Below are 13,747 nucleotides of genomic sequence, written 5' to 3'. Positions count from 1 at the left end.
GATGATAAACATTTGTACCGTTAGGCAGCAACCATTTGATTTTCTGGGGGGGGGGGGGGGCTATGGTTTTTTTTTGGGAAAAAAAGTAAAACTTTTTTTTCCAGTTTTTGGAGAAAAAAATAATTTGTTTTTGATTCTGAGAAAAAAAATTGTTTGTTTCACCCTCAGCTGCCACTATATGTAATGCTAAAATTGAAAGAAAAAAATTGTTTTCGACTTGTCGCGAAAAAAATTTGTCCAGAAAAAAAACCATAGCCCCCCCCCCCCCCCGAAAATCAAATGGTTGCCGCCTTAATCAGCTACATGTATTCCGACTTGAAAATAGTAAAGCAATTCAATTTGGAATAACTAACAAAACCATTTACGGAAAGAAATACCGGTAAAACAAATATGACAGACATTAAAAAAGGACAACCACTGAACTATATATATACAGGCTCTTGACTTGGGACAGACACATACCAAATGTGATTAGGCAGGGTAACATGTTTGATAAGTGCTCAACCCTTTTCCTTACCTGGGCCACTGAGTGGTGTTACAGTCAACATAAGAACAACATGTAAACTTTGAATCATTTGCCATGGGCCTTACTCAAAAGATCTGTACGATGCACTAAAAAAAAATACATTATCGAACACCAATCTAATAGTTTTATTGTTGATATTCACCTCACATGTGCCAAGTTTTAGATTATTTTTATTCATATTGATATACAAGAAATTTCTTGGTTTTCCTAAACGGAATATTACACAGACATCAGAAGGGGTATTCTTAACAACAAAATTATTTTTATTTATACCTGTGTATATGTTTCATTATAATACGTTATTCTGATTGACTACACTGCAATCTCGCGTTATTCCTGAAGCAACTGCATTACACAATAAAATTTATCATTCATGATGACACGAGGTCCCACAATAAATAATCGGTCTATGTTTTTATTTCTCAAAATGCATAAATGGGCTTAAAACAAATACGTTTTATGTAATTTTAATGGTAAACTGAATTGATACATCATTTGAATTGAAATACAATAAAAGATGGTCTTAGTGATATTCATATTCAACACTGTGTCATTATAAAATTTATACCCCGTTTCCATGCATAATGCCTTTTACAATAAGAAACCAACCATACATCTCAAATGAAGTAAAATAACAAACTGTTGAATGGATTCTGTGAGAAAATATAAAGAAGGGATATGATATGATCATAGCCATGACGTGCATGAACAGTGAAGTTAATTGAGAAGACAGTTGGAAGTCTCGGATGTAGTGGCCATTCAGTTTGAAATTCTTTAATGCTATGTACAAGATTATAAAATTCGATCACAAAATTATTACAGTCATCAGTTCGACATTGTAACATTTTCACAATAATTGTAGAAGACCAGTTGGGCCTCAAGGTAGATTAGTGAATGCTTATTGAGTCAGATAAAGTCATTACGTAATTTAAGTTAATGTTTCTCGTTTTTCCTTGAGTACCCACAATAGAAATAAATTTCTAATATAATACAATATGTCTCTGCTTAAATTCTTTTCGGCTGTGAAACATATACAATAAGGTACTTTAAATTGTTCAAGATTATGTTTAATTCCGTAATTGTTAGTTTCTGCGACTATTATACCGGAGACAACAATAACACCTAGTGTATTCTCAGATTATACTAACAGTCCCTGTACTGGTAGTTGCAATATGTTTCCCCAAATTTAAATTTCTTAAAAAGCTTTTGAATACACAAAATACTAAATAAGATTATGATCATTGGGGAAAGCATAATTTTAATACGTCCAAACTGGAACTAAAAACATAAAACATGATCAGAGTCTGAGACATATATAGCCTATATATATATATATATATATAATATATACAAAAAAACACTAAAAGCAAATTGAATGACGGATTTGTTTATTACGTTGTCGGTTTTTGTTTTACTATATTGTGCACACTTCCTGTTGTTGCTTTCCTGTTATTATTTATTTTAGCCGATGATCATATTACATTATGGGCCTGTTTGGGAAATCAAATGAAAAATCGCCAAAAGATATGGTATACAGGTTTACTTTTTCATAGATTTTTGCAATATCTTCTTCTTAATGTCTGACAAAATCTATAAAAAATATCGGATGACCATTTTGAAATATGTTACCATTATTTTTAAATGGTTGGACTCAGCCTATATAACATGTATAATAATCATATTGTAGTCTACCTTGGCGGTTTTCATATTTGTATTGTTGAATATTAAGCAAACAAGCATGACATTACACACTCTTTAATAATATGAGGCAGGCATAACCTGTGAATGGGGACGAAGTCTGTATGTATTATTTTTTTTAATTCAAACATGTTAATAAAAGAAACGGAAATACCGTAACGTTCCCGATTTTGGTTCTATTGTTAGGGATTTAGCTGTGACGTTCTTTAAGTTATGACGTCATATTCAATGTAAACAAAAGAAACACTTTCATCAGGTAACGTTTTTTTCATATCAAACAATGATTAAAAATGTATTGAGTTCCAATCTTATATTTTACTAGACTGATAAATATAAAAAAAAATTCAAAGTCTCATGCAAATAGGACAGATTTTTGCGCAAATGCGGGGAAAACCGGAACAGGAAGTAGATCTGAAAAAAAAGTTCACGATTTTGAGTTCATTAGTAGAATGAAAAATTCGGGAAATTTTCCCGATTTCTTTTTTTTTTTTTTTTTTATTGATTTTTCTACCATAATTGGGGACTTCGTCCCCATATAATAATATGAGTCAGGCGTTGCCTGTAAATGGGGACGGTCTGTATGAATTATTTTTTTGTAACTTGCATATTTCATGTATTTGTTAAAAAAAGAAACGGAAATACCGTAACGTTTCTGATTTTGGTTCTGTTGTTAGGGATTTAAGTTGTGAGTTATTTAAGTTATGACGTCATATGAAATGTAAACAAAGAAATACTATCATCAGGTAACATTTTTTCATATCAAGGAATTATTAAAAAATGAAATTGGTATTGCGTTCCTTCCTATTTTATACTAGACTGATAAATATATGTTTTACTCAAAGTTTCATACAAACGAGACTGGAAAAAGGAAGTACATTGTAGATTTCTGCGCAGATGCAGGAATTCAAAACATGACATAAAAAAAATTGAACGATTTTGAGTTCATTAGTACAATGAAAATTTTCCCCATTTTTCCTGATTTTTTTTTTTTTTTTTTTTTCTTTTTTTATTGATTTTTCTACTGTTATTGGGGACTTTGTCCCCATATTAAACCATTGGGCAAAATGCCCAAGTTGGCTTTTATAAAAATGCCCTAATACTAATTCATGTACATGTAGGCTAATTCATTTGAAATAATCAATCTGTTATCTGTATTATTACATACATGTATGTCATGTATGTGCTGCCAGTCAAGGCAAAGTTTCAAAATCTGGAGTAAAATAGCTTCCACCACACACAAATTATTGACATGTATGCATTGCAATTTAACCCTTGTTGGTATTTTGGAAAATCTTAGTATGAGTTTGCTGTTTTGCAAGACAAGCTGGGGCTGTTGTGTCCCATGGCCCCATCTTGTTTTATAAAAAAAACATCTGTTGGATGTCAGGGTAATTCTGACTAGGAAATTCTGTGAACCTTGACCCAAGAATTCAACAGTATACGTTAATCTGTATGTATGTTCCAAAATTGGTTTCTGTTCTTTTGACTTTTAGTTCGCCTCAACCAAATGTTATGAAAGTCCAGTGCTTTCAAAAGTAGCAGGTAGGTGGCAGAATTCCACTGTGTATGCAATGTAGAGGTGCCACCTACTTTCACTTAATCACAAAAATATTTCTGTACATTTTTTTAATGTGAGGAAATGTCTAAATATATCTTATTTAATCTAAATATAAAACGAGTCAGAAGTAGGAAGTAAATCACATATGTTTACCTATATAACAAACATTAGATGTGTCAGTCATTCTGATTAGTTGATATAAATATTTTATTCAATCAGATAACAGTACTTGTGTGTTTTCCAATGGGAACTACTCAGGCTTTTCACTAAAGAATATGGTTGAGTTACAATAGCTATAGGCCCAGGGAAAAATGAAACATACAAGTTTGCTTGAACATGGATTTACAAAACAACGAAAAGCAACAGACGAAGATAAAAGAACGACATCGAGTAAAATACAACAAATTCTTTAAACTGTCATTGTCAATACATGAAGTCATATACAAAAAAGTGGTTTTAAGTGCAACTTCAAGCATTATTTGTTGCATTTTACAACGTAAATTGTTATTCTTTGTTTTGTCATTAATATTATCTGGAAACCAAACAGTGATGATGATAGTAATGGTGACAGTTCTGATGAGTTGGATGATGAATTTAAATATGAATAAAAGTCTAACTTGTATGTTGGTTTGAAGATGAACATAAGAAAGTCCAAGTCACAATGTTATTCAGATTACTTAATCCTCTACCTGCTTGAAACAAGAGATGCTTCCTATTTTCATAGTCGCTTTCATATTCATTGAGCAATTATTGAAAGTGTAAAGTATTTTTTTTTATTTCTGCTCATTGTAATTTTATTGCAAAAATAAGGATCAAAATTTCTTGGAAATGATTTTGGATTTTAAACTTAACTCTTTTTTTTTTTATTTTTCTAAACATATAAAGCTATCAAAATACCATAGTTTAATGACAGTTCTGTAAAGTGGAGGTAACTATCCAAGTAAGGAATAACTACTCAAGTAAACATTTAAAATTAACAATGTCTAACAAATATGGTTTCATTCATTTTTATGAAACTTTTATGTTATTGTAAAAATGTCTGGCTGTGGTCTTTGAAACTAAACATGAATATTTAAGTCTAATGTACCTATATGGTAATCTCATGCCAGACTGAAAGCTGAGAAAAAACAAAAATTTCACATTGAAAATGATCACTTTTCACAGCTTCAAAACAATGTCACAATATAAAATTATCACTTTTCACAGCAAAAATTAATAGATAATCTCATTATGCTCATGCCAGGGTGAATGCTGAAAAAAAATGTCACATTAAAGATTATCACTTTTCACAGCTTCTAAACATGCCTGGAAATGCTCAGATTGCATGATTTTGCACTATTTTTAGCCGGCTTATGGGGGGCCTAGGCGGCCCCCAGACCCCCGGCCTAAAAATTTTATCCTCGCTTTCGCTCGGCAATAGCCTCCTACTTTATTGAAAGTGCCCCCTACTTAAAAAAACCTTTGAAAGCACTGCTGAAACTTATACCCAATGTTTATAACCACAGTTTGAATTTGGGTGGTGTCACTTTTACCATTTAGAGTTGTGCCCCTTTACAAATGTAAAAAATACTGTTCAAAAAATATAAATGATGTCATATTTGAAAATTGGAGTCATCTTTCTTTGTCCAGAATGGTAGTTGAATCAACTACAACCAATGCTTTATATAATGCAATAATCAAATTACTTCCAACTGATAAATTAAAAGCAACCTTTACCACCATGACCACTCAGTGCTCAAAGCACTTTGATTACCATTCTAAGGTTATGCCCTTTTACAAATGGAAAAATTGCGGATTTTTTTGTTTCCATTCTCTAACTTTGCCTCAACTAGATTAAATGAAATGTAAATATAATGATTATTACTACTAAAACTCAGTTTAAGTTCAAAATTTTTTTGGGGGTCGTAGAAGGTTTCGATTCATTTTGGGGATTATGGTGCCAACAGTTTAGGAATTAAGGGCCAAAAAGGGGCCAAAAACAATCATTTTTATACGACCGCAAAAATTTTAATTTTTCGTCGTATATTGCTATCACGTTGGCGTCGTCATCGTCATCTTGCGTCGTCGTCGTCCGAATACTTTTAGTTTTCGCACTCTAACTTTAGTAAAAGTGAAAAGAAATCTATGAAATTTTAACACAAGGTTTATGACCACAAAAGGAAGGTTGGGAGTTTTGGTCCCAACATTTTAGGAATTAGGGGCCAAAAAGGGCCCAAATAAGCATTTTCTTGGTTTTCGCACTATAACTTTAGTATAAGTAAATTGAAATCTATGAAATTTTGACACAAGGTTTATGAACACAAAAGGAAGGTTGGGATTGATTTTGGGAGTTTTGGTCCCAACAGTTTAGGAATAAGGGGCCAAAAAAGGGCCCAAAGAAGCATTATTCTTGGTTTTCGTACAATAACTTTAGTATAAGTAAATAGAAATCAATGAAATTTAAACACAAGGTTTATGAACACAAAAGGAAGGTTGGGATTGATTTTGGGAGTTTTGGTCCCAACAGTTTAGGAATTAGGGGCCAAAAAGGGGCCCAAATAAGCATTATTCTTGGTTTTCGCACCATAACTTTAGTAAAAGTAAATAGAAATCTATGAAATTTAAACACAAGGTTTATGACCATAAAAGGAAGGTTGGGTTTGATTTTGGGAGGTTTGGTCCCAACAGTTTAGGAATAAGGGGCCCAAAGGGTCCAAAATTGAACTTTGTTTGATTTCATCAAAAATTGAATAATTGGGGTTCTTTGATATGCTGAATCTAACTGTGTATGTAGATTCTTAATTTTTGGTCCCGTTTTCAAATTGGTCTACATTAAGGTCCAAAGGGACCAAAATTAGTTTGATTTTAACAAAAATTAAATTCTTGCGGTTCTTTGATTTGCTGAATCTAAAAATGTACTTAGATTTTTGATTATTGGCCCAGTTTTCAAGTTGGTCCAAATCGGGGTCCAAAATTAAACTTTGTTTGATTTCATCAAAAATTGAATAATTGGGGTTCTTTGATATGCCAAATCTAACTGTGTATGTAGATTCTTAATTTTTGGTCCCGTTTTCAAATTGGTCTACATTAAAGTCCAAAGGGTCCAAAATTAAACAAAAATTTTAATTTTTCGTTGTATATTGCTATCACGTTGTCGTCGTCGTCCGAATACTTTTAGTTTTCGCACTCTAACTTTAGTAAAAGTGAATAGAAATCTATGAAATTTTAACACAAGGTTTATGACCACAAAAGGAAGGTTGGGATTGATTTTTGGAGTTTTGGTCCCAACAGTTTAGGAATTAGGGGCCAAAAAAGGCCCAAAGAAGCATTATTCTTGGTTTTCGTACAATAACTTTAGTATAAGTAAATAGAAATCAATGAAATTTAAACACAAGGTTTATGAACACAAAAGGAAGGTTGGGATTGATTTTGGGAGTTTTGGTCCCTACAGTTTAGGAATTAGGGGCCAAAAAGGGGCCCAAATAAGCATTATTCTTGGTTTTCGCACCATAACTTTAGTATAAGTAAATAGAAATCTTTGAAATTTAAACACAAGGTTTATGACCATAAAAGGAAGGTTGGGTTTGATTTTGGGAGGTTTGGTCCCAACAGTTTAGGAATAAGGGGCCCAAAGGGTCCAAAATTGAACTTTGTTTGATTTCATCAAAAATTGAATAATTGGGGTGCTTTGATATGCCGAATCTAACTGTGTATGTAGATTCTTAATTTTTGGTCCCGTTTTCAAATTGGTCTACATTAAGGTCCAAAGGGTCCAAAATTAAACTTAGTTTTTAACAAAAAATTGAATTCTTGGGGTTCTTTGATATGCTGAATCTAAAAATGTACTTAGATTTTTGATAATTGGCCCAGTTTTCAAGTTGGTCCAAATCGGGGTCCAAAATTAAACTTTGTTTGATTTCATCAAAAATTGAATAATTGGGGTTCTTTGATATGCCAAATCTAACTGTGTATGTAGATTCTTAATTTTTGGTCCCGTTTTCAAATTGGTCTACATTAAAGTCCAAAGGGTCCAAAATTATACTAAGTTTGATTTTAACAAAAATTGAATTCTTGGGCTTTTTTTGATATGCTGAATCTAAACATATACTTAGATTTTTGATTATGGGCCCAGTTTTCAAGTTGGTTCAAATCAGGATCCAAAATTATTATATTAAGTATTGTGCAATAGCAAGAAATTTTCAATTGCATAGTATTCAGCAATAGCAAGAAATCTTCAATTGCACAGTATTGTGCAATAGCAAGCAATTTTCAATTGCACAGTATTGCGCAATAGCAAGAAATCTTCAATTGCACAGTATTGTGCAATAGCAAATATTTTCAATTGCACAGTATTGCGCAATAGCAAGAAATATCTAATTGCACAATATTGTGCAATAGCAAGAAATTTTCAATTGGAGTTATCTTTCTTTGTCCAGAATAGTAGTTGAATCAACTTAAATCATCGTTTTATACAATATACAATGTATATTCACTTTTACTACCAACTGATAAATTAAAACAATCTTTACCATTCAGTGATAACAAGCACTTTATTTTACATTTTAATATTTTATGATGTATTTAAATGAGTAGTTATTGTTGCAAACTCCATTAGGAATTTGAATTGAGATCAGTTTTGGAAAAAGGGAAAGGGGATGGGGAAAAAAATGGGGGGGGGTTAAATTTTTCTCATTTCAGATTTCATAAATAAAAAGAAAATTTCTTCAAACATTTTTTTGAGAGGATTAATATTCAACAGCATAGTGAATTGCTCAAAGGCAAAAAAAATATTTTAAGTTATTAGACCACATTCATTCTGTGTCAGAAACCTATGCTGTGTCAACTATTTAATCACAATCCAAATTTAGAGCTGAATCCAGCTTAAATGTTGTGTCCATACTTGCCCCAACTGTTCAGGGTTCAACTTCTGCGGTCGTATATAGCTGCGCCCTGCGGAGCATCTGGTTGTAGTTTCTGGACAATAACTTGTATGTACTGTAAGCGTATGGATATATCTGAAATTGTACCACAAGGTTCCATATCACAAAAGGAAGGCTGGGATTGAGTTTGGGGGTTATTGCCCCTTTCATGCAGGAATTAGGGGCCAAAAAAGGGCCAAAAACGAGCATATATCTAGTTTCCAGATTATACCTTGGGATCTCTCTGAAATTGTACTACAAGGTTCCATACTACAATGGAAAGCATGGATAGAGCGCGGGGATAATTGCTCCAAGGGGGGATTCAAAAAGTTTTTTTTTGGGGGGGGGGGTTTAAATTTTTTAAGGGGTTCAATTTAATTTTCAAGAAGAAATCTTTAATTGCACAGTATTGCATAATAGATTTGTAAGATCTTGATATTTGTTTTATGTCAGAACCCTATATTATGTCAAAAATTTTATAATCCAAATTCAGACAGTATAAAGCTTGGATATTGTGCCCAAATTTGACCCAACTGTTCAAGGTTCAATCTCTGCAGTCATATCAGGCTGCGCTCAGCGAATCAGCAATTTATTATATGGTATAATCATGATAATCAATGATAATACTGCTTCCATTGATGATAATGACTAAAATTATGAGATATTAATTTGTCTTTGTTACTTAAAAAAAAATTACAATTTACAAATGTAACTTCGAAGGAATTCAATTTGTGTGACTTTTAAGGAAGTTCCTTTTTAAAAAAATATGGTGGACAAATAAAAATTTTTAAAGGTAGAGAAATACTGTTATATATATATTTCATATTTTAAGCAATACAAATATTTATTTTCATTGATTTTGATTAGAAATATTTTGTACTATAAGAATACCTTGAACAAGCCATAGACATACACAGTCTGGGATTGAGAATGAATGATCATGTGGGCCTGAGTACAGATGGGACTTGCATAAAAGACACACAAATCAAATTCATGAAGTTAAACTTTTATTGACTAAAAATGATGTACATTGTATATCTCAAAATTCTAGACTTTATAATATTTAAAACTTTAAAAGTAGTAATACTCCACATACAGTAAAGTCTTTGGGTCATGCCTATGGTCCTTGGGTTCATATTGGGTATTTGGGAGTTCTAGGAAAATTATTGTATGACTATATCAGAGATATTAAAATAGAAAAAGTAAAAGCTTTTTTTTTTGCTCTTTTGTAATTTTAGCAGAAATTGCAAAACTCTTAATATTATATACATACCTAATGATATAAATATAATTAATGATAATGTGTATCAATTTTAGGTGAATGAATGGACGCATAAATTACGTAAAGAAGGTTTTAACATAGACCGACAGATCAAAGGTATGACTGATATATGAAATAGCTACACATTATGCATTCTTAAAACCTGTATCAAGCTTGAATATTGTGACTATTTTTGCCCCAACTGTTCAGGGTTTGACCTCTGCGGTTGTATCCAGCTGTTCTTAGCATAGCAGTTCATTATTAATATAGTAATAAACTTTATTGTCATAAAGCATATGAATTAAAGCTTGTGACTAAAAAAATACAAATAACTATAACCCTTGCAACAAACAAAATAAAAAAAAAGTCATTATTTGTTAAGTTATACTACCTTTTCCCTACACACTCTATGAAATCAGCTGTAAAAGTTAAATTTTTTAGTTTTTGCTTGTTAAAAAAAATATATTAATCTTCCATGTTATTTTTCTAAGGTATACAAAGGGAGGAAGAGAAGGCAAAACGGCATTTGAAAGATGCAGCCAAAAAAGGAGAAAAGGGAGCTTGTAAAATCCTGGCTACTGAAATTGTCAAATCACGAAAAGTTGTGAATAAACTATATGCATCAAAGGCACATATGAATTCTGTATCTATGAACATGAAAAATCAACTAGGTATTTATTTTACATTATTTCATTTGTACTTATTTATTATATCTTCTCATTGCATTTTTTTTGGCATATACATTTACTAACTTTTTTTATTTGTACTTGTAAATGAATAATTGAAATCGTCATCGATAAACATTTACATATGATAAATTGCAAAACATTTGATAGAGACATAATCATTAACTTACATCTATTTTAGCAACATTAAGAATAGCTGGAGCTCTTGAGAAAAGTACAGATGTGATGAAAAGTATGCAGGCATTAATTAAACTACCAGAAATACAACAAACTATGATGGAAATGTCAAAAGAAATGATGAAGGTACAATGTATATATATACAAATTTACTACTTAAAACCATGTGACAATTTTGTATGAAAAGTTCAAAACTTTATGTCCAGAATTAGCAAAAAAAACAGATATGTTGATCACCCATTGGTGGCCTTTGTCAATTTTCTGCTCGGGTTGTTGTCTCTTTGACACATTCCCCGTTTCTATTCTCAATTTTAAGAGACATTAATTTTACTTTGATTGTATATTTTATATGACTAATCTTATATGAAACCTGTGGGTTTGTTCAAACCTTGACGTAAATGGCCCCTATTTATTCTTAGAATTTTACCTAAACCTGTTATAGCAAAGTTTATATGACCCTGTATGACAGTTCAGCATACCTGTAGCATACAAGAATGTGAACACATGGGGTCCTAATGATATTCTTGTCAGATTCATGCATCACACAATATTTCAACATTGAAATCATGGGCCAAATGAGTTTGTATAGTTTACTTAGTAAACTTTACTTATAAGCTCATATGTTAACAAGGATACCAAATTTCAAGAAGACCATAATTCAATGTTCATGAAGCCGCTACAATAATTACTTGGAGAGAAACATTGATTAACTTAATTAGGAATTTAGATGTTTAAATACGGCAGACAGACCAAACTACTGATTACCATGTTTCTAAGCACTAGTGTGTATTGTTTTGATTGTCTTTAAGCAATGTTGTAACTTTTTTGTAACGTTGTAGTAAAGATCCTAAAAGAAAGGAAGAACTGGTAACTTAAGTTGAGTTGTCTTTCTTTGACCACGGTTGAAGTCCTTATAAAAATTATTTGTCTACTACTTTTCCTCTGATAACAATAATCAATCAGTGTAAGACCAAGTCAATTAAATCCATATTAAGTAAAAACAAAAATAAGCTTTGCCTTTTTCAAAATGTTAATAAAAATTATTTGAAAGTTTTTACACATTCAACATAAAAAAATGAAAAATGTATAATTTCAATTTAAATGAACCAAATTTTAAAGTTGTCATTAAAAGTTTATAAAACTGCAGTTGGACTGACTTGTTAACATTTACTCTGAATGTTCTCAATAGCACAAAGGCTTACCCTCAGTTTTCTTGTAATTAGTTGTTATTGTTTTACAGGCAGGTATATTGGAGGAAATGATAGAAGATACAATGGAAGGCTTAGATGATGAAGATATGGATGAGGAAATTGATACAGAAGTTGCCAAAGTTTTAGATGAACTAACAAGTGGTAATTGTTATTAATCATTTCCTTTGATAATTATAGATTATCATTGATCATCTCCACGAGATTGATTTTCTCGCTTGAGCCGGGACGGCGAAAGCGAGAAAGGCAATTGAGTTGAGATGACCAATGATAATCTGTTTATCGCTATTTTACCTATGACGACATTGTCAATTTCATGTCAATTTCGTTAGCAACTCCACATGCCTGCTTAGTTTCTAGCGATAATTTTCCATCTCAGGCAAGTAGTATGATATGAAAATTATCACAAAAAAAGATCAAAGGAAAAATGCACAAAATAGCGATAAAATATGTTATTGATTTACAGGCGGCTGGGGTTTGGGTGTTGTATTTTACTGTTATGGAAAGGCCAGGAGAAATCATTTAATGTTTTCCTATCTTACCCTAATACCATAGCAAAATTGTGGATGTAGACGATTTTGATTTGGTATTTCTATTATTTTTATAGACCTTGCCAAGAAGGGTGTTTGGGCTTCTGTAAATACAGAAATGAAACTTTACACATTTGATTACATTACACACAGATGAGTTGAAAAACATATGGCAATATTCCTACATGTTGAAGGGGAGACAATCTAACTGAATGTTTTCAATGTAGCAACATGTTGTTATAATTTCTTGTTAGCTTAGCTCCTTCTAAACAACTGGGAGGATGTTGTATACTATTATGCTTGGATGAGTGTAAAGTAATATGACCCAGGTCCTAAATGGTAAAGGGGAGATAATAGAACTTAATTACTCCAAATGTTGCTATATGTTAGAACAACTCCTTCTAAACACCTGCACAGATATTGAATTAGCTTTACACAGTTGAAGAGAACAACCCATGTATGCACATAAAGGAATATAACACTGATCTAAATCTTGTAGGGAGGACCTTAATAGATGTAAGAAGATGTTAGACAATTCTCCATCCAAGTCACAATTAATGTTCCTATATCATGTATATGTAGTAATAATTTCTTCTAAGCACTTATCTTCCTACACAGCTTTACAGATATTTATGAAACTTTACACAGTTTTAGAACCCTAATGTAGGATGTGCATAAAGGAATATAAAATTGTTTTACATATTTAAGGGGAGATAATTTGTTAGCTTGGCCTAACTTGTTGAAGGGGAGATAACTACACTTACTTACTTGGTTCAACTTGTTAATTACTTGGTTCAACTTGTTTATTCTTCTTCTATGTTTTATAGGTGTACTGGATAAGGCACCTGATGCCCTACATGACACACTACCATCAGCAACAGTAGAGGCAGAGGGCGCCACTGCATTAAGTGAAGACGAGGGAGAGGAAGATCTGACGAGTCGATTGGAAGCTTTAAAGAGCTAATGATAATCATGGGACCTATTTGTTATTGTGATATTTTATACTTGTTATTTATTATACCATTATTGATAGCATGCCTGGCTTGGGTCATATACACAAGTTACATCCTCCACGTTATCTTCAGGAACACTGTTTTCAATGTGTGATATACCTGTTTTATAAACTTTTGCAGGTCATGTAGGTAGAAATCCAACTACTGCCAGTAAAAATATCTACTAATTGCTTTATGATTTGAACCCTGTAT

At 31.9% G+C, this 13,747-nt stretch overlaps 1 protein-coding gene across 2 annotated transcripts; it reads left to right on the top strand.

Moving 5' to 3' along the window:
* Window positions 1-1,930: 1,930 nt before the first annotated feature.
* On the top strand, window positions 1,931-13,747 carry LOC143073646 (charged multivesicular body protein 3-like). Of its 2 annotated transcripts, none has more exons than XM_076249335.1 (6): window positions 1,931-2,055; window positions 9,998-10,058; window positions 10,433-10,612; window positions 10,809-10,930; window positions 12,045-12,156; window positions 13,370-13,747. In XM_076249335.1, the coding sequence occupies exons 1-6, from the start codon at window positions 2,011-2,013 to the stop codon at window positions 13,504-13,506; spliced, it is 657 nt and encodes a 218-aa protein (XP_076105450.1). In that variant the 5' UTR covers window positions 1,931-2,010; the 3' UTR covers window positions 13,507-13,747. The 2 variants fall into 2 exon arrangements, with proteins under 2 accessions (XP_076105450.1, XP_076105449.1); XM_076249334.1 differs by lacking the exon at window positions 1,931-2,055 and adding an exon at window positions 4,085-4,172.

The sequence above is a fragment of the Mytilus galloprovincialis genome, chromosome 4 (genome assembly GCF_965363235.1).
Source record: "Mytilus galloprovincialis chromosome 4, xbMytGall1.hap1.1, whole genome shotgun sequence".
NCBI lineage: Eukaryota > Metazoa > Mollusca > Bivalvia > Mytilida > Mytilidae > Mytilus > Mytilus galloprovincialis.
Note: the sequence above shows the minus strand (reverse complement) of the source record. Positions and strands in the feature narration are given on the sequence as shown.